General features: G+C 37.8%; 1 protein-coding gene across 2 annotated transcripts; it reads right to left on the bottom strand.

The window, feature by feature from the left end:
* Positions 1–514: 514 nt before the first annotated feature.
* LOC306852653 (disintegrin and metalloproteinase domain-containing protein 9-like) lies at positions 515–25646 on the bottom strand. 2 transcript variants are annotated; one of them, XR_013782643.1, is made up of 23 exons: positions 25531–25646; positions 24093–24202; positions 23933–24009; positions 23765–23840; positions 23482–23558; positions 19706–19889; positions 19560–19622; positions 19401–19472; positions 19064–19233; positions 17294–17384; positions 16332–16456; positions 14911–15082; positions 14113–14202; positions 13247–13442; positions 12959–13064; positions 12008–12191; positions 11647–11733; positions 11361–11466; positions 11123–11261; positions 9991–10087; positions 8222–8262; positions 4110–4192; positions 520–1137 (listed from the first exon to the last, which is right to left on the bottom strand). XR_013782643.1 is itself a non-coding variant. In XM_079389656.1 (22 exons), exons 1-22 carry the CDS (start codon positions 25598–25600, stop codon positions 1080–1082), a joined length of 2391 nt encoding a protein of 796 aa, XP_079245782.1. In that variant the 5' UTR covers positions 25601–25625; the 3' UTR covers positions 515–1079. The 2 variants fall into 2 exon arrangements, 1 of the variants encoding a protein (XP_079245782.1); XM_079389656.1 differs by lacking the exon at positions 4110–4192 and having other exon boundaries at positions 515–1137; positions 25531–25625.
* Between the last annotated feature and the right edge of the window lie 2015 nt (positions 25647–27661).

Here is a 27661-nt window from a genome sequence, read left to right as displayed (position 1 = left end):
TCACTCCCCGGACTCCGTCCCCCCCCCCCCCCCCCCCCCCAATTACGTATGTGAGTTATACGTAATTACATTACTTTGCTACTTTTTTACGGAAAGTAATGCGTTACGTTACTTTTGAAATATGAGCAGGGCTTGATTGTTTTTAATACAAGAAGTTGTAATCATAGCAAATGTAAAAGCCCTTTCACACCAGAAGGTGTAAAGAATAAACCTCAGGCTGAAGGAAAGGTAAATTCACGTCTGTAAAGCAGAACGCAGGAGAAGACGATTCAACACTCTTCAGCATTAAAAAACAATGAAGCACAATTGTTAGTTTATCAAAAGTCATTATTACGTAATTATCTAATATGATTACGTAACTCACGTTACTTGTAATGCGTTACCCCCAACACTGTTAATCAATCAATAAATCATTCAATAATAAGTTAACAAGTACCACCAGGGTGACAGTGCTGCAGAAATATAATATGAAAAAGGTAAAGAACCTTTCAATGAATCCAGCAAAACCAGCAATAGATTAACAGTTTAGAACAGACTTTATTATTTTCTTTTTGACATTCATGGAAAATAGACAAACATATAAAATAGAGATTTTGTAGGTCCAATTAAAAATTTTACATCTTGGATCAAAAGAATTGTATTAAAACGGCTATACTAACAGAAAATAATGTTTCTTTAAAATAAAATTATAATAACAAAACCAGTGAATCTTTATTATGAAAGTTACTAAATAGGCAAAATGTGTAATATATTTCTAGTTTGCTGTCCTGGATGAATCACTGAACTGAATTTAGGATTACAGTGCATCTTAATCTAAGAAATATTAACAACCGTCATATGTTTTCAGAGGTCATACTGTCATCACTTGCTGTACTAAAAGAAAATACATTTCTGTAAACATTGTTTTAAATCATTTCAGAAAAGCATTGGTCCTTCATCTGTTTTAAATTCTAGGAAAGGTGATGACAATTCAGAGCAATCAGAGCAGGTTTGCTGAAGAATTCTTTGGAAAAGTGGGTCAAGTAAGAATGCAATACAAAAAGTGTGCAATACAACAACTGTGCAACATCATGGCGCCTTCATACTGGTACTTGGGTCTGTCTGGGTGGGATTGGTCTTGGGACTCCTGGCCCTTGTCTGTGAGGTTGAGAAGCAGATCAGTTGAGTCATGACAAGTTTTATGCCAGTGAAATAACAGAAAGAAAGGGGTTTTCAAATGCACAAGAACTAGATTTTTCAACATTTTCTGAAGTAAATGGTGTTTGCCAGCAAGGGTGCTGCTATGTGGTTGTTAAGGCGTTGTAATTTGTTGTATGCATGTTGCTATGAATTTGCTAGGATTTTGCGAGTGGTTTGTTTGCTTACTTGCTCAAGTTTTTGATAATTGATATTGATAGACATGTCTTGCCATTAAATCTTTTAGACCTACTTTATATTGCGTCTATAACAACCTTTCCTTAACTACTATGTACTAACATTGAAATTGATTCAGTAAAATGTACTGTACATAGCATGTTATGTTGTACTTATATTTAAAATTACCTACACCACTTCTGCACACAGTGAGTTTGTCTCTCACAATTCAGACTTTGCTTTCTCAGATCCAAACTTCACATTTTTATATTTACAGTTTATATCTTGCAATTCAGAAAAAAGTCAGAAAAATGGGATATGACAACATTTGAGAGGAAAAAAAAAATGTGCTAATACATTTTCATGGAAGCTTGTTTGGTGAAATAAAAAGTTGTCTTTTTTCCCCGAGCAGAAACAAACTTCCATGGAAATGTATTAGCACACCTATTCTCCGAAAAGCTAGATCTCGGCTATTATTCATGTCTCAAGCACAAACATGCAGAACAAGATGCAGAATTTCCGATGTCGTTATATTTTTCCTTATTTTTTTATATTCATATATACAGTATGTGAGTTATTCTTTATGATTTTTATTGCTACTCCACATTAACTTATTGCCTTATTCATATTACTGTCTTCATGTACTCAAGTATTATAAACTTATTCTTTTTTACTACCATTAATTCCATTTATACTCATATTCTGTTAACATCTGACATATAAAGGTAAATCTTGTTATGATTAAAATATGTTAATAGGTTGATGGAAACTTATTCTCGGCAAAAATATTTTTTACATGCAAGGATGTTTTCTAAATTTGTCTTCTCCTTTTCTGAGTACTAAGTGTTCTTTTCCAAGAGCTGGTATTTGCAAAGTGATATTTGATATGTGAATATTGCAAAGATCTGCTGTTTCTGGGCAAAAGTTGTAAAACCACAGCCCCGTTTTTATTGTTATCTGATCTTATCTATTGCCTATTATCACATCAACGTGACCTCGCTTTGAGTTCATTTAGATGGAGAAATTTATTTGGCAAAACGTGTAGTGACACAATGATTAAATTAATTTGATGTCTTTCGATCAGACATAAACACATAATCATCTTGTGATGTTGTAAGAGGATGCAAGTCTTCTATATATATATTTCCAATTGGCTTTTCTTCTACTCAGCACATGTTGCAAAAGCCTTTGTTTTCTTTTGACTTGTGAAGATTATTATACTTTTGTCACGGAGTGACTAGAGGCAGGCGGAACCTTTTTTTGGAGGATGTTTCCCTGCCGGAGCAGTACCGGTGCGACACCTGACCGGTTCCGGTTGTCCCACGAGTTGTGAGTAAATGGGTGATTAGATGAGGAAATGAGTGTCAGGTGCGCGATGAGAGGGGGGCGATCGGCGATTGAGACACGTAATTGAGATGTGGATTATAAAAAGACATGGTGGTGGGTAAGCAGGAGGAGAGGAGAGGAGAGGAGAGGAGAGGAGGCGAGGCGAGGCGAGGCGAGGCAGGGACGGATCTTTGCAGGCTGTTGATCGGAGGAAAAATTGATACTGGAAAGGAGGACTTTGGGAGACTGAAGGACGGAGGTGCACATGCTATCTTTTGGAACCAGCTAAGTACATTGCTACCCTTTTATATTGCTTTTCAAAGCTTTTTGTTCCTCCATGGATGTGATGGTCGGATGATTGCTGGTCAGGAACTAAGTTTTCTGATGTTCTAATTTCTCGAAGCCAGTATGCTTGTTGTCGTCCATCTCTCTCGCTGTCTTCCTGCCTGCCGTTTTCCACCTGTGATGTTGTCTTGAGTCCAAATGTATCGAAGACGAGGGTTTGGCCCCTGCACGTAAGAGCCGTTCTGATGATTGTGGGTTTACAAACTAAACATCATGTTGATTTGATTTTCCCCAAGCGAGTACTGTTGGTTGTTATCCATCTTCCCGGTTGTCCCTGAGTTAAAGTGCTATCGAAGACTGAGGCATTCGGTCGGAGCTACGAGCAGAGGCCCTAGTTCACTGTGAGTGTGTGGATTGCAGTGTGTATGGTGGACATCTGCACATGTGAAGTTTGAGTGCTTTATTGAATACATGAGTGTGGGGAGTAAAGTTTGCCTTTGTTTGTGCCTTTGACCTGCTGGATTGCCTCACTTGAGGGGCGTTGGGGCTTGCTAACCAGTGCTTGTTGAGTGTACATTATAAAAAGCTGTGAGTTATACGTATTCTCCATCCTCTGTCTGAGTCTATTGAAGAGCCTGCTAAAGCTGTGAGTTATACGAACCCTCCATTCTCTGCCTGAGTCCAGTGAAGAGCCTACTAAAGCTGTGAGTTATACGAACCCTCCATTCTCTGCCTGAGTCCAGTGAAGAGCCTGCTACAGCTATGAGTTATACGTGCCCTCCATTCTCTGCCCGAGTCCAGTGAAGAGCCTGCTAAAGCTATGAGTTATACGTGCCCTCCATTCTCTGCCCGAGTCCAGTGAAGAGCCTGCTAAAGCTATGAGTTATACGTGCCCTCCATTCTCTGCCCGAGTCCAGTGAAGAGCCTGCTAAAGCTATGAGTTATACGTGCCCTCAATTCTCTGCCTGAGTCCAGTGAAGAGCCTGCTAAAGCTATGAGTTATACGTGCCCTCCATTCTCTGCCCGAGTCCAGTGAAGAGCTTGTTAAAGCTGTGAGTTTATACGGACCCTCCATTCTTTGTCTGAGTCCAGCGAAGAGTCTGCTAAAGCTTGGAGAACCTGCTAAAGCTGTGAGTTATACGTACTTCCCATTCTCTGTCTGAGTCATTCTTCTCTCGCTGTCTTGGCCTGCTTCGAAGAGGAAGGAGTTGATCGAGTGCTATTTTATCTAAAAAAAAAAAAAAAAAAAAAGAAAACTTAATTCAATAAAGACGAACTTTGTATCTTTTATCTGATTGTCTGGTGTTCTCGGCTAGCTCCTTGAGGTGGTACGGTTCATAGGGGCGGTGCAGAAAGGTCCGGTCACCTGCCCCGGCCTGTGACGCTTTGATTTAAATTACTCTCTCAGAAATTTTAGCAGAATATACTCTGATTATGCTTGGATTTTGTATTAATTTTTAAGCTTTTTCCTTTAATTTCATCATTATTATCATCTGTAATTATCACTTAATTTTATTTTCAATAAATTCAAATTTTACTGAAAGAAAAGTCCATCTGCCTGGATCTCTCCATTTGCACCAAAGATAAACACCAAATATGTGATACTTAAAAGTTGGCATGAAGTGGCTTGAGCGCAATTTTTCTCAATTCTTTAACATATTTCTGTCTGAAACAAGTCATCAGGTTGGGATATTTTCTAAGGCTCAAGCCCTTTCAAAAATAGTTAATTATTTATGTCACAGTCAAGCAAGTCAAGTCAGCTTTGTCAATTCTTCCACATGTACAGCACATACATACAGAGAATTGAAATTGCGTTACTCTCAGACCCTTGGTGCATACAGTTAACATTAAACTCGTTCAGATACAGATAAATACAGTTTAAACATATGTACATACAACTATACAAATGAGGATATTGTAGAAAAAAATAAGAATTAGATCGATAAAGTGGCATAAGGCGCCTGGCAGATAGTGCAAAACCAGTTAAATAAAAACAACACTGTGTAGATATATTTGTAGTGCAAAAGAGCTTATCAGTCTGAGGACATTGTAGAAAAATAAAAAAAGAGATAGATAAAGTGCACATGGCAGAATAGATGGAGTGCAAACCAGTTGAATGTACAAAAACAAAACTGTGCAGCTTTTTGTTATGAGTGTAGTGCAAGAAGAGCTTATCAGTCTGTTAAAGTGACAAGTTGAAGTGACTGTTCGGATAGTTTTTGTCAGACTATCCGAAGAGGGAATTTGCAGTCAATGTTGGATGGGTAGTGATCAGCCAATGCTGCACTAGTGACAGGTGCCGGTCACAGAGTCAGAGTTCCTAGTGTGTTGCTGTGTTAAATGGGGGTGAAAGAGGGGAGGGGAGGGGGGGGCAAGGACGGGAGGGAGTTCAGCTTCCTGACAGCCTGATGTATGAAGCTGTCCTTCAGTCTGCTGGTCCTCGCCTGGAGACTCCGCAGTCTCCTCCCTGATGGCAGCAGACTGAAGAAGCTGTGTGTCGGGTGGGTGGGATCACCTGCAATGCGGAGGGCTCTGCGGGTGAGACGGGTGTTGTAAATGTCCTGGAGGGAGGGGAGAGAGACACCAACGATCTTCTTAGCTGCTCTCACTTGAAGTGACTTGCTGCAGGATGCGTTGCAAGCGCCATACCACACAGTGATGCAGCTGGTTAGGATGCTCTCGATGGTGCCTCTGTAGAAGGTGCACATGATGGGGGCCGGGGCTCTGGCTCTTCTGAGTTTGCGGAGGAAGTAGAGATGCTGCTGTGCTTTCTTGGCCAGTGCTACAGTGTTGTTAGTCCAGGAGAGGTCCTCAGTGATGTGCACACCCAGGAACTTGGTGCTGCTCACTCTCTCCACAGTCGCACCGTTGATGGTCAGAGGGGCATGCTGAGTGTGTACTCTCCTGAAGTCAACAACAATCTCCTTCATCTTCACATTCAGAGAGAGATTGTTGTCACTGCACCACCCGGCCAGGCGGCTCACCTCGCTCCTGTAGTTTGTCTCATCTCTGTTGCTGATGAGACCCACCACAGTCGTGTCATCCGCAAACTTAATGAAAATGTTGGATTTGTGTGATGGTGTGCAGTCGTGGGTCAGCAGAGTGAAGAGGAGGGGGCTCAGCACACATCCTTGGGGGGCCCCAGTGTTCAGTGTGATGGTGCTGGATGTGTTACTGCCGACCCGTACTGCTCGAGGTCTCCCGGTCAGGAAGTCCAACAGCCAGTTGCACAGAGAGGTATTGAGCCCCAGCTGGGCCAGTTTGTGAGTGAGCTGTTGAGGGATGATTGTGGTGAATGCTGAACTGAAGTCTATGAACAGCATCCTGACATAGGAGTCTTTTTTCTCCAGATGTGTGAGGGCTGGGTGGAGGGCAGTGGTAATGGCATCATCGGTCGAGCGGTTGGACCTATATGCAAACTGGAAGGGGTCCAGGGAGGGGGGGAGGACAGACTTGATGTGGTGCAAGACTAGCCGTTCAAAGCACTTCATGAGGATGGGAGTGAGTGCTATTGGACTGTAGTCATTGAAGCAGGATGGAGATGACTTCTTAGGGACTGGAATGATGGTGGTAGCTTTGAAGCATGTGGGGACAACAGCCTGATTTAGTGAGATGTTGAAGATGTCTGTGAAGACCTCAGTGAGTTCCACTGCACAGTCTCTCAGTACACGCCCAGGAATGTTGTCAGGACCCGGAGCTTTGCGTGAATTGATCCTGCTGAGGGACCTCCTCACGCTGTCCGGGGACAGCGTCATCACCTGGTCACCGGGAGGAGGTGGAGTCTTCTGTGCAGTGGTGCCGTTTTGTGCCTCAAAGCGAGCAAAGAAGGCATTCAGCTCGTTCAGCAGGGGGATGGTGTTGTCACAGGTCTGTGGTGGGGGCTTGTAATCCGTAATGGTCTGTATCCCCTGCCACAGGCTCCGCGTGTCTCTGCTGTCGCTGAAACGATGGGCTATCCTCCTGGAGTACTGTCTCTTGGCCTCTTTGATGCCGCGGGATAGGTTGGCCCTAGCTGTCTTCAGGCCCTCCTCATCTCCAGCTCTAAAGGCAGCGTTCCGAGCCTTCAGAAGTCTGTAGACCTCCCCTGTCATCCACGGCTTCTGGTTGGCCCGGACAGTGATGGACTTTGTGACTGTTACATCATCAATGCACTTGGAGATGTAGGCAATAACAGTCTCTGAGTACTCTTGGAGGTCCGTAGTGTTGTTGTATGTGGCAGCCTGTTTAAACATATTCCAGTCAGTGGTGTCAAAACAGTCTTGAAGTGCCTCTGACGACCCTTCCGGCCACACTTGAATCTGTTTGTGAACTGGTTTGGTGACTTTAACGAGCGGTCTGTATGCAGGCATTAGCTTGACAGTGATGTGGTCTGAGGCTCCGAGGTGGAGGGCCTTGTAAGCTCCTCTCTGGGTGGTGTAAACAAAGTCCAGAGTGTTTTTTCCCCTTGTTGGAAAGTCTGTGTTGGTGAATTTTTAGGAACACACTCTTTAAGTCTGCGTGGTTGAAATCCCCAGCCAAGATAAGAAAAGCATCTGGGTGGGCTGTCTGCTGCTCACTGGTGTGCTGGTACAGATCATTTAGTACCACGCTGAAGAAGCTCTTCAGCGTGCGCAGAGTTTAACTCTAAAAATGTGGTTCTGCCGACATCGAGCAGAAACTCACGACTGTATGTGCGCTTAAAGACAGGTAGACGAGACGAAGATGTGCAAAAACTGCGACTTACAAGACAAAAAACACGAAAACACCGATTTGTTGGGAGAGAGAGAAGCCGCTGCGACTGTGCGCGCCGCCATCTTAGGTTGCAAGTTATAATGTGTAGTTTGAAAAGTATGTCATTTATGTTGGTGCATGGAATGGTCTCTTGTCAAAGCTGTTTATTACGGTACAGCTGTTTAATCATTAAGAGGTGAAGTAACCAATTTCAGTGACCAAGTGACCAATTTCATACACCGTTTATAATCTATACATGTTTTTATAATCTAGAGAGCATATTATTGGACAGAAAATCTGATGAGAAACTGAAGTGCAGAATTAATGTCATCAAATATGTCGATCCATATTGGTGAAAAAGACTAGAATCAAAAAGATTTTGAATGCATAAATCTTCTAAATGCAAATTTTGCCATTGTTTTGGGAACACTAGATTAAACTTCAGTTTTACTTTAAAGGTCTGTTGCCTGCCTTGGCAAACACCGCCAATAAATCAATAGAAAGCACGGAAAACTTAGGTTGGGTTTGATCTTTGTAGTGCTATTACCTTGGTTCAGTTACTGAGGTATCCGCTGGATATGCTGGTGGCTGTAAGAAACAAAAGAAGTGGGCAAAGTTTCCATAAAGATGATCAGCAGAAGTTGACTTACTATTAATCTTTAAAGGGGTCATATGATGCGATTTCAAGTTTTCCTTTCTCTTTGGAGTGTTACAAGCTGTTTGTGCATAGATAAGATCCCTAAAGTTGTAAAGACTAAAGTCTCAAAACCAAAGAGATATTCTTTATAAAAGTTAAGACTCGACCATGCCCTCGTAAAACAGCTCATTTAAACACGCCCCCACATGTCTACGTCACTGTGTGGAAAGATTTGCATAACACAAACGTATATGCAAAGAAAGAACGCGGAACTATTATTCTCACTGTAGTATTGTTGCTGCCGCCGGCGTCATGTCCTGGAGGCGCTGTGTTTCATTGTGAAAGCGAAACTACTTTTTTTGGGCTTCCAAAAGGACAGAACTAGAAATCAGTGGTTAAGGTGTATTTACAACACTGTTCCAGAACAGTTCAACCCAAATATTAGAGTGTGTGCAGTGCATTTTACAGAGGACTATTTCCTGAACCTGGGAGTAGCCTGCCAGTTTCTATACAGTGGGACAATTACAACTTTGCAAGGACAGTCTGGTGCTTCTGACTCACAGCCTGTAAGTACGTTTTCATATTTAAAGAATTTGCCACTGACGATTCAAACACGAGTTTTGAGCAGTGTAGAGTAATGCTTGTTTGTCGTTTCTCCGATCACAAATGCAGACACAGTAATGTTTACGTGGCGTGATGCCATTCAACGCGTAAAAAGACAGTGTAAGTCATTGTAATCAGTAATTATGTCCCCACTGGATGCAACAAATGCCTCATTTATAATGGGCTTTATTGTTTTTGCGTCGTCATGCCAGGACACGGCATCACAATACGGTGAGGGGTGTAACATTTCCATCTCACGCTTGAGGTATTCGGCCAATCACAACGCAATAGATAGCTGGCCAATCAGAGCATGCCTCGCTTCTCAGAACGATGAGCTTTGTAAAAATCCACGTGTTACAGAAAGGCGGAGCATAGAGGAGCAACACTAATGAACAGTATGTGGAAAATGTGTTTTTTGAACTTTAAACCGCATAAACACATTGCATTACACCAAATACACAAAATAATGTTCTTTTTAGTAATATGATATGACCCCTTTAAAATATGCTAAATGAAGGGTTCAGGGTGGTTCATTACAGTAACTTCAGTGTGTTGTCAGGGCATACAGTAGTAGAATTGTGAAAATGACAGCAAGGTATAATGAATTTATCAGTAATCTCTGGCACATCTCTATATTATCTGCACACACAAAGAACAGAACAGCTCATTTGGATCTGTATTCGTAGCCATGTTTCTATTGTTAGGGTCATGTCAGGGTTAGGGCTATAAGTTATAAGTATAATTGTGTGAGTGGTTTACTACGTAAAACGGTTATTATCATTAACTAAAACCACACACACATAAAATTGTTACATGAAATTAAATAAACTTTAACTGAAATAAAATATTTAAAAAGTTCCCAAGACGACATCTCATTTTCATTTAAAGTTCAAATATTAAAATAACTCAAATGAAATAAACTAAAACTAATAAATAAAAATGATTATAAATACTATATAGACAAATGTAAAAATAATGAAACTAAAAATGAGGGGGAAAAAAAAAAAGTCTAATTCAAAATATTAACAAAAACTACAATAGAATATCAAAGATATTAAAATAACATTGGTTTGAACCTCTGTCCTTGACTGTGGGGTGGACGCTCTTGCTGCATTGCTGTTTGCTTCCACATTTGACTGCACAGTCCATGGACCATTTGTTGCATTCGTTGACCTGTCGTGAAATATTAAACAAAATATTCATGACAGAAGATTTGGCAGCAATTTTCATTGAGTACTTTTCTGAGTTTGTTGACATGAACTATCTCAGGGTGAATTCACCAGTTGTGTTGCATATTTCAAACCTGCACCTTCTTTACATGCCACTCACAATCCAACTTAACCAAGAACTCATGCTATGTGTATATAAATGAAGCCAGTTGTGATTTTCGGCTCAAATATGCCTCCTTTCTATGCAACTGAGGCTCAGTACAGAATGTGCCGGTCTGATACAATTAGAATGGCATTATTATCCTTCCCACAGAAAGCACTGGTAAATGTGTGTTTTGTAGACATCACAGCAGCAGAATTTTTTTAATCTCAAGTTGCTGGTCTAAAAATATTACTGCTCTTTCTCTTCTAGCTATTAATTGGGCCCATTTCTGCACATACCATAAGGTGTGGTAGGTGCTAATAAATAAACAATGCTACTGTAATTAGTTGTATTACTTTTTAATTAGGACTAACACTTCTCATCTTTAAAAATGCTCAACAAAACCGCCATGAAAGGGAAAGGGTCAGGCAATCGTTAATAATAATAATAATAATTTATTTTAATAATTCTGTTTAAAAAAGCTGTCTTGTCACTACAGAAATGCTCAGATTTTCCTTTTTATTTCCTAACATTGCAAATATAAAGCAGCTATATTACAAATATGTTAAAAAAAAATAAAAAAATAAAAATGCAGAACAGAATTCAAATCTGAACAGTTAAACAGAGGTGCATGTATATTAAAAAATGCTCTGTTAAATACACATAAACATTTAGGAAACAATTCCTTCTGGATTCCAAATGGAATTTGAGAAATCAGAATACTGTTGTATACAGAATCAGAAAAATCGGACTGTGGCATTTACGCGACTCAATACTTCACCATCAGTCACTGTTTACTAATGAAAGAAGCAATATTAAAACATTAAAGACTGAACATAATACATAAGTTCCAAGACTGAAATGCCATGAAAAGTAATAGCAAAATGATTGATTGACCTTTGGCTTTTGGAAGGACCGTGCTTTCTACAGCGGCTGAGACTGTCTCTTTTGAACACGTAGAGCAAAATGATTATGACCACCAAAACTGGCACCACCAGAAGAAAGAAGATCAAGAGTCCATCTCTCAGGGAGTAATCTATGAGGAAAGAGTTTCAAAGGGATGATATAACCATTAAAACATGTTGGTGTGTGTTTTGTTCATTTAGAGACTGAGAAGGAATGAGTGTGCTCTTACCGATCTGTGCAGGGCCGCTATCAATACTTCCTCCTCTGCCGGCTCTGTCACAATTGGGTGGAGCCCAACCATTATTACAATGACAATGGAACTGATCATTACACACCTATGAGAAAGCCACACCATTGAAAACCAATTAGGGTTGATTAATTGGTTATTTAGTGAATAGTTTTTCCTACATAGGGTTGAAAAGTGGGACTAAAAAGTAATAATGATTGACCTGCACTGATGAATCATTCACATTAACACCAGCAACATGGATTTAAAAAAGTAATTAGTAACTTACTCCATTGCTGTTGCAGGTTCTCTGGGAGTCACATTTTTTACTCTGATCCAGAACTGAAGAATCCAAACACGTAAAGTTCAAACACGCCTGAGAGAAAGAAATACAGGACTCAACTGTTTGTTTAAAGGCCACCGATTATAATAAAATGAAGTATCAAACTCCAAATGGTATGACCATTGTTGTTTCAAGAGTCCATTTAAAATCTGTACTGTAGTCACTCAAACAAATTGTCTGTTAACTCTCTTTTAAAGTAATTTCTGATTAAAATACGTTTGAACTGTTCCAATACAGGTAAGATGTCAAAACTTTAAGGCGACACAATAAGCCTACTAAACAAATTACTAGTTTTCTCCATTCTAACCTTTCCAAGAGTGCAGACTGAACCAGTTTTGACATAGGCTGGGTCTGGCACATCCGGGCCCATGCTGAAGTCAGCATTCATGCAGGTGATTGTGTTTCCCTCTATTTTTACTACGCTCACCGTCGCTCCTGGTGGTGGGTGGTTGCTGTCGAATACGCACTGGACTTTTCCACACATAGCATTTCTGTAAATACGAAGTATAAATTCAGTCAGCTCTTTAGTTGAACAAAAAACAAAGCAACATGTAAAACGGAGTTATTTAAGAGTTATTTACAAGAGCATGTTGCAAGCCATGTTTTCCCAATTTAACATTCAGCACCAATAGCCTTATGGGCAGTGCGCTGACATATAGGCTAGAGCCGCTGTGCTTTGGGTGTCCCAAGTTCGAGCCCCCACCCCACCCGTCTATACACTGTCCTATCCTTATAAAAAAAAAAAAACTCAATTAGAAGCAAATAATCAATTTAAATAAATATTTAAATAATAATAAATAATAAATATTTTGAATACAATAATGTGTCAAAACATACATAATATATGTTTTCTGAAAAATATTAGTAAGATATTGTTTCATCACAGTAGCTAAAATGTGTTTTGGTCTACGGTCAAACAAATGCTGATGTACAGTATGTACTGTATTTAAAGCAAAATATAAAATTCTAAATATTGTGGAAATTATTTGAACACTTATATACATGCATATAATTGTTCTCAATTGGTTTGTAACAGTTAGCATTGAATCAATCACCCAACTGATTTGTTTTTTTTTTTAATTGCTTTATTAGCATAGGACAGATAGGGGGAGCCGGGATTCGAACTCGGAACGCCCATAGCGCAATGCTGCTATAGGTCGACGTGCTGGCCACAAGGCTACTGTCACCGACACCAAGTGATATTTTTTAATAATGTAAAACATGCATGCTTTGACTGATGAAAATGAAATGTACTCACTGGACTTCACAAGGTTTTGCATTAGACCCAGCGTATCCACAGTTCCCAAACACATTGCCAAGAGTATTAACATGACTAAAGCACTTATCATCTGCTTTAGTTGCCTCTGAAAAGCCAGAGATACAGAGAAAGAAAAATAACACATGAATTCAAACATACAAAACAAGCTTTGTATAAAATTTGAAACCACAGCATGTCATTTAAAGGTTGACCGCTTTCTAACAGACAGAAAGTGACATATGATCACCCAGTATAAAGAGATAAAAAAATGAGAACAATGAGAAGTACCTGAGCCAAAAAGCTGCTTGCACTGGTAGTCAAATGTCTGGCAACGGCCCTCAAAGCAGAAGGCTGCATTATTTGCACAAGGGAGGCCGTCCATCATGTAGAAATCTGCCGGACAGAATGGAGATGTTCCACCGCAGTACTCTGGCAGATCACACAAGTTGATGGAAGGTCTACAGGATGTGCCGGCCACATTGATCTGCTCACAATAAACCAGTTTTATTTCACTTTTTTTAAGAATAAACCTTATTAAAGTTTTGTTCATTGGTCATTTACACATACAATAATAGTAATCCAGTTTTGCTTCTTAGATTAATGTACCTTATTTAAGAATGCCAAGATGTTTATACTGGACAATAAGACAATAAGTAAATGATTTTTTTTGCAGTGCAAGGAAATCAATAGAGGCTAAATAAATAGCTTAATATATTTTTCATCCATTCAGTTTCCCCTAAAAATGGAGATGTAAAGGAGTTTGTTTTTTCATCACAAACACATTTGGAGAAATTTTGTATTACAACACTTGCTCAACAAAGGGTCCTCTGCAGTGAATGGGTACCGTCAGAATGAGAGTTCAAACTGCTGATAAAAACATTACATTAATCAACAAGTAATCTACATGACTCCAGTCCATCAATTAACATCTTGTGAAGCAAAAACCTGTGTCTGTAATAAATTAAGATGTTTTTAACGTGACAATTAATTCTGGCTAAAATACAAATACAAAATTTTGGGTGAACTATCCCTATAAAGTTTGGCTTAGTCTATAGTAATTATAATTTTCATGATAGAAAACAGTAGAATACTTTGTATATTCTCATTTAAATAGCTAGATCAATGTGAACGTGTGTGATGAGGATGAGTCTGACCTGACAGTTTTCACAACAGCTTCCTGCAGCACAGGCCGAGCCCTCAGTGAGGGTGCATGTAGTGGCATTACAACACTTATTAGTGCACTCCTGCAGCACAACAGCAACACCGCATTCAGTACAACAATACTGAAAAGCTCTGGACTACAATACAGTAAATCTATTTCATTTTTTATTTTTTTTAATTAAGGATTTAATGGAGTCTTTTTCTTTTATTTAGGTTTTAAATGATCCCAGAACATTCAAAAGTTGAATAAACAGGACAACTAGTTAGGTCAGATTAAGAAAACATAACACATTTAACTTGTGTATTTCCTGCAGGATCATTATAGTCACCAGAATTTAATATCATGTCCAAGTGGAGCAAATTATTCAATTTCGATTATCATGAAAATACTTTTTTTAATAATACGCACAAGTAGAAATTAAATAACACCCATTTGAGTTTCAGATTAACTAAAGTGATTAATGAGTGATGACTAAGCCTTTAACACATGCCATAGTCGTATACATAGTTGTGTTGAGCACTAAAAACAGACATAAAAACCTGTGTGACTACAACTTTATAAACTCATACTGGAAAAAAACATTGGAAATACAGTTCATTGCAACTCGCTATAAATTGTACAAGCTCCATTTAACTTTTTTTATTTCCATATATATATATGGAAATAAAAAAAGTTAAACGGAGCTTGTACAATTTTAAATGAGTTTAAATTAAGTGCTTCTATTGAGACTCAATCTTTGACTGTGTACTGTTAAACAGGAAATTACAATTTCTTGAATTTTGAAACATACCTGTGGTGTGCCACAATCGCACTGCTCTTCACTCTCTAGAATGCCATTCCCACACCTGGCCACTGAGATGATGCCGTCTTGAAATGGTGGGTTCCTCAAACACGCCCCTCCACCTCTCTGAATAAACCTCTCGAAGGCTTTCTCACTGCAGTCACTGAATTTAGTCACTCCTCTGCATTCACACCCAAACACAACATCACATCAAGGACAGCAGGAACGTTTTCATACAAGCCTCCTGTTTTCTCTAAAATGCTCTACACCCATTTTACTTGCATGATCATATGTATTTCTGAGTCCAACAGGATATTCAACCAAAAAAAGTAATGAGGCCAGCTGGAAAGGATTTTAGTTGAAAACTAATTTTGGTCACACTTTAGTTAGTTAGGCACCTGTTATTACTATTACTATGACTTTTGCCTCAAAAAACTCCTAATTTACTGCTTATTAATAGTAAGGTAGTTTTTACGGATGATGCAGACTAAGGCATTAATATGTGCTTTTAAGTACTAATAAACAGCCAAAATACTAGAAATATGCATGCTAATAAGCAGCTAGTTAAAAGTAAGAATTGGTCCCTAAACCAAAGTGTTACCCAAATTTTGATGAGAGATTACGAAGGAAAAAATATTTTTAATGACGACCTTGGATGAATTGAGCACAATAAGACCAGAAATGTGTAATTAGTACTATAAGTCACAAAAATAAATAAACATATATATATTTCATGTTGCGTTATCACTTTCACATCAAAAGTTTATTTACATGATTTGCATTTTTTACGTTTTTACTTTTAACACAATTTTTACTATTCTTTTCTTTATATTATTATATATGCAATTACTTAATATTAATTTACTTATAATATATTACATGAAATACAACAAATATATTAAATTTATTTAATATATATATATATTTTTTAAATGCGCTACTTGGTTTATTGTTTGTTATAATTGATTATTATTTGGGAAAACAACATCAAATCAATAAAAAGTAAAATGCATATTTGCAAAAATCAGTTTTAAATCTGAAAACTTTTTTGCATATTAAGGATGGCCAATAGTATTTTATTCATAACGACTTTTAACAAATGTAATAGTTTAACAAGTTAAAAAAAAAAAAATTAAAACTTAACTTTTAACTATTCTATTTTCTATTTATTATTAACTTGCAATAAAATAAAACAAAACAATTCAGTAAACACTACCATTCGGTCATCTTGTCATTCTAAACCTGTATCTCTTTTCTTTAGTGTTCCACAGAATAAAAAAAAAAAAAAAAAAAAAATCAAACAGGTTTGGGACAATGTGAGGCAAATGATGACAGAATTTCAATTTTTTTCCCATGTTAAATTATGTTTTAAATAATGTTTACAGTAGTTGCACTAATGAAGAATTTATGAAACAACAGCAGCCACTGACCCAACAGTGGGTGCCATGATGCAGTTCCCACAGCTACAGCCAGCGATGTCATGACTCATGCCCAGGTTATGGCCCAGCTCGTGAGCAATCACCGTAGAGAACCACTGCAGAATGTTGTTACTAAACTGTGATGATGTAACAGTGAAAATCAAAAAAAGAACATGACACTAGAATTAATTTCTTGCATCTATTATACACTGTAAAAAAAAAAAAACGAAGAAAAAAGTTGAGCCAACTTAAAATTTCAAGGGGACCAGCTTCAGCAGTTCTCAACTTGTTGTTTTAAGTTTATATAACAAAAAGTTGAGAATCTCCTACAAAAATAAGCTGAGAGAACTCAAAAATCTGCTGAAGCTGGTTGCCTTAAAATTTTAAGTTGGCTCAACTTTTTTCTTTTTTTTTTTTCCACAGTGTATGCATCTAAATGTATTTGCAGCAAGTATGCAGCAGCACAGACATTTAAAACAATTAAACTAGTCACATTTTAACAATTCATTTTTGCTTGTCTTCCCTCAGGCAACCAGTTCACAAACACACATTTCCATCAATAAATCATTCAGGTTTTAGATTACTGCTTTCTGAAAACAATCAGCTCTGAAGGTTTCAGAATACTTAAAGGAACACTCCCCTTTTTTTGGAAGTAGGCTCATTTTACAACTCCCCTAGAGTTAAACAGTTGAGTTTTACAGTTTTTGAATCCATTCAGCCAATCTACGGGTCTGGCTGTAGCACTTTTAGCTTAGCATAGATCATTGAATCGGATTAGACCTAATGGTAATAGCTAATGGTCTAATCCGATTCAATGATCTATGCTAAGCTAAACTCAACTGTTTAACTCTAGGGGAGTTGTAAAATGAGCTTATTTCCAAAAAAAGTGGAGTGTTCCTTTAAGAGCATTCTAATATAGTCAAGTTTTATTAGTATTATAGTCAAAATGACTGATGCATTAAAAATGTCCTAACCACATTGATTCCTCCGCCGCTGTTCGCAGAGCACGCGCTCCCTACGAAGGCCATGCCGAGCACACCTCCAGGGTACGTTCCTGAACGGCCTCTTTAAGAAACAGAGACACAGATCATGCAAGAGCTGATAAAATGTAAAAACTGTAACTTGAATGCAATGTAAGTCGCTTTGGATAAACAACTGGACGACAACTGGAGTCATACGGATTAATACATCAATAACAGTAGGCTTAACTACATTTTAGTACATGTTTGATAGTTAATGCAATAATTAACATTTATGGGTAAACTAAATCAAACAGCCTCTTTAAGAAGGAATACGAAGTACTCTGACTTTATAATATGTTAATTATTGCATTAACTATCAAATATGTACTAACATGTAGTTAAGGCTGCCGTTATTGATGCATGAATCTGTATGACTCCAGTCGTAGTTAAGGATAGTTCATAATTAGTTAACTCCCTTAATAATGATTAGTATGTGTTGAATCAAGAATTAATTTAGTACATGATTATTCATTGTAAAGTGTTACCAATAAATGAAATGGGAAGGACTACATTCTCAAACTGTAAATGTACTTCGGAGATTTCAGAAAGTGAGGATTTTTGCTAAAGACTCATTACATCAAGCAGATTACTGAGGATAAAGATAAATAAAATAATTCTAGTCCTAAAAGAACAGCACCACACTACAGCTATAACAATAATAGCACTCATAGTGTTGTCTATTTCCTGTTACCTTTCCCGTGATCATTCTCACCCTGGGTTCATTCAAAAATCCTATCCTCTGGATAAGTACCTTTTTTGCACTTTCTTCCTGTTGCATAAACGCTCTCAAGTAGCCAAGACTGCAAGTGTGGGAATTGTGACAAGCCTAAAAGTTGAGCTGCTGGATCAATGAATTTGTTAAGTGAAATCAATCAGCCAATCAGAAACAAGAACCATTTAATAATGAGTTAGATATGTTATGTATGTTAGTTACAAATGTTCTTTGTGGGTTTTTATTTTTTATTAATCTGTGTATAAAACACAATAGGGTGAGTTTAAAGGGAAAGAGATGAACATAAAACAGACAAGATCAGTCATTAGTGTATTTAGTATTTTCCACACTTGAGGAAGATCAACTAATCCTTTGCCACCTAATAATGTTTATGACAAAGCTGAGGATGTCAAATGCTCAAATTATGATAGACAACACTACAAACTAAAGACTAAGAACCAGATTTACTAAACAAGGTAAATTAGCAAGAGCCCGAAGTCCCATCAAAGCATAGACGGGATTGGAACACAGATGCACTAAACTCCTGTCCATAATGACCAACACAGCCTACCAAGAAGCACAAATCAGCAACTATCCCAGCCATGTCAACTGCATAATGTACCAAGACACGCTTTTTGAGATGTGACATATTGGCACAAAGTAAACTGACTACCGCAAACCGTAGTAAATTTTGCCATCTAAAAGGAAAACGGCTAGTAAATCTGTATGCATTTTTGGCTGCATGCATTTGATTAAATGTATTACTTTCATCAGTACTTTGGTACTTACTGTAGTTTCTGAAAGTGCTCTAGAAAAATCAAAATTCTATGAGCTAACTTGGCCAGACAGGACCACACTGGGCCAACCAATGGAGTGAGTTTGGAGTAGGATTTCCTTTTATTTGACTAATGCTAGATCTATAGGAAACAATCATTGCTCAAGAGTGAACAAATATTTTATTGAACTATTTATTGAAAAACCAAAGCTACAGGATATGATGGAGTACTTACACAATAAGCTGTCCCACGTCATGCCTAAGTTCAGGTAACAGTTCTTTCTTTCTCCATTGCACAAAGCTGCTCAACACTTCCTGAGGGTTGCTATCTACATCGAAGGGGTTCTTCTTGTCAAAAATCTTCAAGCCAATCAGTGCTATCCGGATATTCAGCTCTTTGTAGTACTGGGGTGAGCACATAAATAGCCACAAATATTTCATTACATCAGTCTATAAACATCAGTCACGATAAGAACTGCCCTGGCACATTACAATAGTCTTAATATATTATTGACTGAGGTTAGGGTTGGGCTTCTCCTGACAATAACCTTATCTGTAGCTAAAACTCTTACCGTATCCAGCAAGTTAGCCAACTGGACCATCTCATCACGCACAGCAGTTGTATTACTGTTCTTGAAGACGAACTGAGAACAGATAAACACACCTGTAAGAACTACACAATGATGAAAAGATAATTCCAAAAACAGAGACATCTAATGACTAAAACTCACCCTTTTGTGGTCCACTACTAACACCAACTCCACATATTTGGTCTGAGGTAAGGCTCGTTTTTCCTGCAGATTCAGTAGATTAAATGAAGTGTCAAATGTGTTTGTGCAACATAAAAATATTGATATAACAAGACATATTTTCCAACCCGTATAAACATGGACATGTCATCATAATGAGAGTGGTCCTCGCTGGAAGACGTCTCATTGGCCAGTCCACATACAAATGGTTCTGATTGACTGTCCTTCAACAGGAAGAGGAGGTGTTCATTGGCTTTGGAGTGCAAGATGGGTTCCAGACCATAGCTATTATCGCCAATAAGAATGATCCCCCTGAAACAAAATACACAATGTTTAAAACCTAATGTTTGACCTAAAGGCCCTCAAAAAACATTAAAAGCTAACAATACTGTAACAGGTTGATAGGACTTTTGCTAGTCTTATGAGAAGTGATCTATTTAACAGAGTGTCTATTTACACTGAGTGCAAATAATCCTAATCTTGTTGGCAAAGTCTGTTTACACTAGCTCTGTCAATCACACTTGTCACACCTACAAGACACCTGTCTGATAACAGGAGCAGTGGCATGGAGAATAAAAGCACAATACATGTACCGTCGCTTGGAAAAATTCAGACAACGTTGATTTTGATAGTGTTCAAGCTGGCCATAAGAATACACTGTGTTTAACAACGAAAAGCTACTTAGTCTGAAACAGAGCTGTGTTTTATACATTGCTACATTATTGACAATGGACCTGTTTTACCCATGAAATCTCACCGGATGTTTTGCAAATGTGACCTTGCATGTAGTATAGCGTAGTATTCAATTAGGCATAGGGAAATGTAAGTTTCCAATAAAGTAGCATCTACTTATAGTTTTACTAAATACAATCATATTCACTGAATATGTTGTTATTATTGCATATTGTTATACAAAGTACATTAAGGTGCAATTATTATCTGCCACTACCTGCACTTGAGTATAAATGCCATCTAAGTCTATTCACATTTAAGCCACAGACACTGACCAATGGTCATAAAAGGATAACTCTGTGGGATCTTTTTTTAAAGGCATAATTCAATATATAGTACAAAAAAAAGCAATCTACTCCCATATTGCAATTCTGCAGATTTAAATCCAGCTAAAATGTCATGCTCGACATGTAGATATTCTATGACACAAATTCAAAGGTCAGAATTCACCAAACTTTGAAATGCAGTGAAATTTGCATGAGCTTGTATTTCCTGTCTCCCGCATTGGTATGCGCATAAATGGAATTTTAATGGAATGAAAAGTGTAGTGTGATGACCCTTTAGTACAAATAGCATCTAACTACTTAAACGAAGTGCAATAAAAATACTTCTATTTTCACTTGCTATAATAATCAAATATCTTTATTTACACACTATTCACATTTACACAGAAAACAGCCTTTCTGTCTATATTTAATGCTTTACAAATCCTCCATATCCTCCATTACATTACCAGTTAATTATGTAGGATATAAAACATAAATAATTGCAATGATTTTTCAAATTGCGATGATCGCAAAGTAAAATTTTCTGACTGGTTTCCACACTGCTGAAGTACACTTTTGTCAGTCATTTGTTTAGATTGGTTAATTTAATTTTTATATCTACACACAGAAACAACTTTGTATTAATAGGTCAGATGATCATATTAAAATAATTTAAAGGGAAAATGTCAAGTTCATTTCGGAATTAATCTTATTACACAATATTGTGAACTAAAGTGAAGTGACATTCAGCCTAACCTTATAAAATACAAGGTGCTTTTGCAATTGTGAGTTGCAAGTGAGAAAATTGTGGAGAGAAGCAAAAAGAGGAATTTTAATACAGAGCTGCATTGCTAGCACAGTAATAACTTTCAATAAAATACAACAAGTACTGTACAGTCACTTCCAACAAAACAAACAAAACAACATCAATATTTAATAGAAGCCATATTTAATTTAGAGGTGCAAAACACCTTTCAAATTTATAACTAACTTCTAGAAAGAAATGTGTTCGCACAGCAAAATATAGTCTAGTTCAAGTCAAGTTCAAGTTGAGCTTTATTGTCATTCCGCTACATGTGGGGACAAAATGGCGGGGGTTTGTAGTCAGTGATGGTCTGAATGGCTTGCCACAGGCTCCGTGTGTCTCTGCTGTCTGTGAAGTGGTTGTTGATTTTTTGGGCATATGACCGTTTTGCTTTTTTGATGCCACAGGACAGATTGGCTCTTTCTGTTTTGAGGGCTGCTTTATCTCCTGATCTGAATGTTTCATCTCTGGTCTTTAGCAGCCCACAAACCTCTGCTGTCATCCATGGCTTCTGGTTTGCACGTGTGGTGATGGTCTTGGTGACTGTCACATCATCAGTGCACTTTTTGATGTAAGCAGTCACAGTTTCAGTGTACTCATTCAGGTCTGTGTGGTTGTTGTAGGTGGCTGCCTCTTTAAACATGTTCCAGTCTGTGTCCTGGAAGCAGTCCTGCAGTGCTGAGGTGGCATTGTCTGGCCATACTGTGATCTGCTTTTCAACCGGTTTGGGGAGTTTGAGAAGTGGTCTGTATGCTGGGATTAGCATAACAGTGATGTGGTCTGAGTACCCGAGGTGGGGGCGGGGTTCAGCCTTGTAAGCGTTCTTTACTGTTGTGTAAACAAAGTCCAGTGTGTTGTTTCCCCTTGTTGCAAAGTTCACATGTTGGTAGAACTTTGGCAAAACTGTCTTTAAGTTTGCGTGGTTGAAGTCACCGGCTATGATGAAAAAGTCGTCAGGGTTATTTGTTTGTTGTTCACTGATGGCGCTATACAGTTCACGAAGCGCGTCCTTAGCGTTTGCACACGGGGGGATGTAAACCGCAACGATAACAATGGCCGTGAACTCCCGTGGCAGATAGAACGGTCGACACTTCACAAACATGAACTCCACCAGCGATGAACAGTGTTTTGATAATACACACACAAGCCACCTCCGCGTGTCTTACCAGACAGTGATGAATCTCTGTCCGCTCGGAAGTTGGTTAGCCCGTGCAATTGAATGGCGGAGTTCGGGATGTTGTCGTTTAGCCATGTTTCGGTGAAAACAAACACGCAACAGTCCCTTGCCTCATGCTGTGTAGATCGACTGAGTTGAATTAAGTCCAGTTTGTTTTCCAGAGAGCGGACGTTTGAGAGCATGAGTGTTGGAAGAGCCGGTCTTGAGGGGTTAGCTCTTAGCCTAGCTCGTATACCTCCGCGCTTACCACGCTTCCGTACTCTCTCACACCGCTTGCGACGCTGCCTTGTGCGGGTAGCGTCAGTAGGCGAGGCCGCGGTCTCGAGGTCTGGCTCCAGCAGTAAACAAAGGCCTCGTAGCTTCTCAGTAGCCGCCGGCGAGAGTTGATGTTCGTATGCATTGCTGATATCCAAAAGACTTTGGCGATCATAGATGAATTCTGGGGTGATTTCCTTAAGAGTTAGCGGTAAACTGACACTATTTGGAGACGAACAGATGACATTAAACGACATAAAAGCACCGTCTTTGGGACCTGGAGCAGCCGCTGCGATCGATCGCGCCGCCATCTAGTGTTAATGTTTAAGAAAAGTTTAGAATTTAGGAGCTTAGAACAAAACACAATGATCTGTTTGCTCTGTAGAGGCAGCTAGATTGTTAGATGCATTAAAAAAGAACAGACCAACCCTTCCAAAAATTTCTAGCTTGATCTATTAATTAACTGACCGATGACAGATAGGGTGCTTTTGCAATTGTGAGTTGCAAGTGACAAAATTGTGGAGAGAAGCAAAAAGAGGAATTTTAATACAGAGCTGCATTGCTAGCACAGTAATAACTTTCAATAATTCAGTTTAAAAAGAAATTATGGCACCCAACCAACCAGTCAGAATGCATTTTAGACACTGAAAGTTTAATCAACATGCTTACCTAAGACCTTCACAGGTGCTGAGAGCTACGAGAGAGTCTTCATAACCCTCCACATGTCCTTGATAATGACAAAGGTCCTGGAACAAAACCAGTTTTATTACAGCTTGTTTCCCAATACTATGTGTTACGGTTAATATTTTGTTTAATGATTTCATAAAGACACCACATGACTCATTGTTTTCAAGGCTAGCTGACCAATGTCCACTGACTAGAATGTATTTTTTTAATATCCAATTTCCTTATTCTGAAACACGCCGTGTGGTGACACAGAAACAATTCTCACCAGTTTTTCTGTGTTTGCGTTCTCTTTCTCCCGCACATCATGAGACAACACAACAAAATCCTTCGATAAAAAGTGTCTGGGAGAACAAGAGATCAAGTTTCAATTTTTAATCATTAAACAACACTATTTCAAAGAATATTTCCGTCAAACTCCTTCTACAGTTCTTACGTATTCTTTGTCAGATGCAGTATATGTTCATGACCATCGATCATGACCGAGTATGTAATGCTGTCAGCATGTTTATCCTGAAATCAGACACATCCTTTTCAAATATGCAGAAAACATCATCTTTAACTTACTTCCAGACACCGTTAATAGTGCTTTATACCTGTGCAGGTGTGTGTGAAGGGTCTGCATGCCTCTTCCAGCGCTCATGAAGAAGCTGAGGTTTGACCACATCATACTTTTTTGCATATGAAGTCTGGTCTGTGGTCTGGACTATGAACGCATATAACACAAGATGCACATAAATACAACTGAAAGAATGTCTGAATAAATAATGAGCTATATCTAGGAGTTTGATCATTTACAGGAGCGAGTTTTGTTCACATTAAAGGGATAGTTTACTCCAAAATGAAATTTCTGTCATCATTTACTCACCCTCATGTAGTTCCAAACCTGTATGAATGTCTTTGTTCTGCTGAACACAAAGGAAGATATTCTGAAGAATGTGGGAAACAGAGCAGTTCTGGGGCACTATTGACTACCATAGTATTTTTTTTCCTACTATGGAAGTGAATGGTGCCTCAAAACAGCGTAATTACAAACTTTCTTTAAAATATCTTCCTTTGTGTTCGGCAGAACAAAGAAATTCATAGAGGTTTGGAACTACTTGAGGGTGAGAAAATGATGACAGAATTTTCATTTTTGAGTAAACTATTCCTTTAAGTATATATTGATACATGCATCTTCTATATCTATTTTAATAGATATGTATATAGATATATACGTTTATATAGCCTTGTTGTTATTTGGGTCATTCTACAGAAATGTCCACTTTTGGTATGGCAAGTTGTCTTCAAATTTATTTATTTTTCTAATATTTATACTTAAACCACATTTTTAGATTACCTTTTGACTTTATGAATATACATAAATGACAGCTTAATGATTTGTTGATCTTTTTTGTGCATTTACTTACCCATAAGGAAGGTGAAACCAGATTTTTGCTAAACGATAACAACTCCATTATATATTTTATAATATTTATACATTTTTTTTTTTTAAATGTCATTTACATCACATATTTGATAGTTATGGATACATTATTGTATTTTGAAATGGTAGAAACCTGTTTTGGACCTCAAAATAAATAAAGCACTTTTTCTCTGTACATGGCTGTGGGGACGAGCAGTTTTGTGGTGCATGGAATTCTATATAATTAATTAAAAAATAAAATCTAAAGAAATCGTAACCATAAAGTGTTTTTCACGTGTAAAATTTCTGTAAAGGCTAGGGACAGAAAAATGGACAATTCCGTTGGATGTAGCCTAGTTATTGGACTACATTGTTTTGGTAATATTACAGAGCCGTTTTAAAACTCTAATAGTGTCATTTGAATCTAATTGAACATAGTTAGATTAAGTTTAAAACTATCTATTGTCAAGTAGTTATTCTCCCAGTATGATTGATACAAAACAATAGAGACTTTAACAGCAGTTTGTTGTCGGTTAAACACGACGATTCCTTGTATGTCTTCCTCCATAGTGTGTAAATGAAGTCATGACTATGAAAACATCAAGCATAAATTAGTGAATTTGTCTTACCTGGGCAAATCAAGAAGTTTGTGATAACGAGAATGAAGATGTAAATGTGTCGCCTCATGATGTTCCTCATGACTAACGCCGGATCTCAGGTGAGCGAGAGGCGTGCACGAGCAGTCAGACAGGTGGAGCGACATTCTCATATTATTGTCTTTCTGACAATGACTCTTGATTCTGAGCTATAGAAGCATAGATAAACATATTGGACATGCACATGTACCCTCGGTTTCACAGACAAAAAATAGCTCAAGTCTGAGCTGTTTCAACTGAAAGAAACAATGACTGATCTTAAAATTTACCCTCATTTCCTTTAATAAATCTATTTTACACTAGGTACAGAAAAGTGAAACACTCAGCACCTTTTGAACAAAAATGTAAAAACTACTATTAAAACTACTATTTTTAATCACTGTGCCTTTATGATGCAATTTTTGCTAATAGGCTTTCATTCTGTTGGCAAGGCTTCAAAATTTAATTTTTTACCATATGGTGCCATTTTTTCAGGTTTGGTCTTAAGCAAGCAAATGCTTGCTTTATTCCTGTTTTCTGCTTCTGCATATTATAGAGCCAATTGTAAAATAATGCAGCTATAATTGTGTGGGTGTGTTGGTATGGATGTCATAAAAAATTGTGTGTGTTCTTGTAAAAACTGAGAGAGAGAAACTACTGCAAATCACGAATCCAAGCAGTGTGTGCACCAGCGGAGTTTTGCTGGCATCTAATGGGGACAATTTGGCACTGCGTCCAAACAAAATCTTACTGAAAGCTCATTTTTTGAGATATCAACCTCAAATTTGGAGCACAACTTGTTTAGATTTATGGATTTGATTTTCTAGCAGGTAGAGTTCAACATGTTTCATATAAAAATATTCATAACATAAAATATAAAATATTGTTCGTAAATCATTTTCATAAACTTGTACCTGTATAATTTATTTATTTATTTTCACTTTTTAAACTTCTTTTACTTCAACAATAATCCCAGTGCTCCCAAGCTTGACCGTTTTTTGGACATTTCATGGACATTTTTGTCCACTATGGACCTAAGTATAAGGTTAAGTTATTATTCCCCGGTTTCACAGACAAGGATTAAACTAGTCCCAGGCTAAAATGCATGTTTGAGCAGTCTCAACTGAAAATATCTTGCTCTGACATATCTTACAATAGGTCTCATTGTTAATGTGTCAAGATGCACACCTTGTTTTCTTCCAAGGCGTTTTTGTAAAAGTTGCTTACATATCTTAATTTTAGTCCTGGCTTAGGTTAAGCCCCGTTTGTGAAACCGGGCCTATGAATATTAAGTAGTGTTAAGCTACTGCTCAAAAAGTTCAACTCAATCTATGAAAACTGGCCTGAGACACAAAGCTAAACATATTGACCTAATGAAGTATGTCACCTGATAGTACTGGGCAGTCTTAACTTTAAACCTAATTGTCAAATACTCGCTTCTGATACTTTTACTTTTCTCATCACTTAAAAGAATCTCATCTTTTAAAACCTCCAATCATAGTTAAAATCATAAATAAGTTGTAACTTGTATGATTTTAAAATGTGTATGACTATATGATTTATTTATGTGTTTACTTATTTAATGATCTTTTATTTATTTATTTTACTGTACCCATATGTTCTTGTGCTTCTAATGTTATTGTGTATTTTATTGGGGATAAGTATAATCACAATGACACAAATGGTTTATTCCTCCAGGGGGCGCTCAGAGCCGCATTCATGGAGGCTGTAAGGAACAAATGTAACATTTTAATCCACTTTCCAATATTTATTTAATTTTAACAGGATAAAACAGAGTTAAAACATATAGATCCACATCCACAGATAGCCTAGTCATGCCTCTTTCGTCTTACAACAACAACAAAAAGTTAAATTAACCGTTATATTAATTTTCTTTCCAACAACAAATATCTTGCCAACTTTAGGCTACTGTTGTCTGGACAAAAATGTGTTTATTTGTTTCTTTCTGTTTCTAGCTTCAGACTATGTCTTATGATCAAAGTAGTTTATTTACCTAAAGCTACTGGAGGACTATACTATTTTCATTCATCCATCCATTCATTTTCATGTATACATTAAATAAGTGATGGAATCACGCATTATTCGTTAGTATTTTACTCAGGCG

The sequence above is a fragment of the Barbus barbus genome, assembly GCF_936440315.1.
Source record: "Barbus barbus genome assembly, chromosome: 32".
Taxonomy (NCBI): Eukaryota; Metazoa; Chordata; class Actinopteri; order Cypriniformes; family Cyprinidae; genus Barbus; species Barbus barbus.
This window is presented reverse-complemented; position numbering and strand designations above follow the sequence as displayed.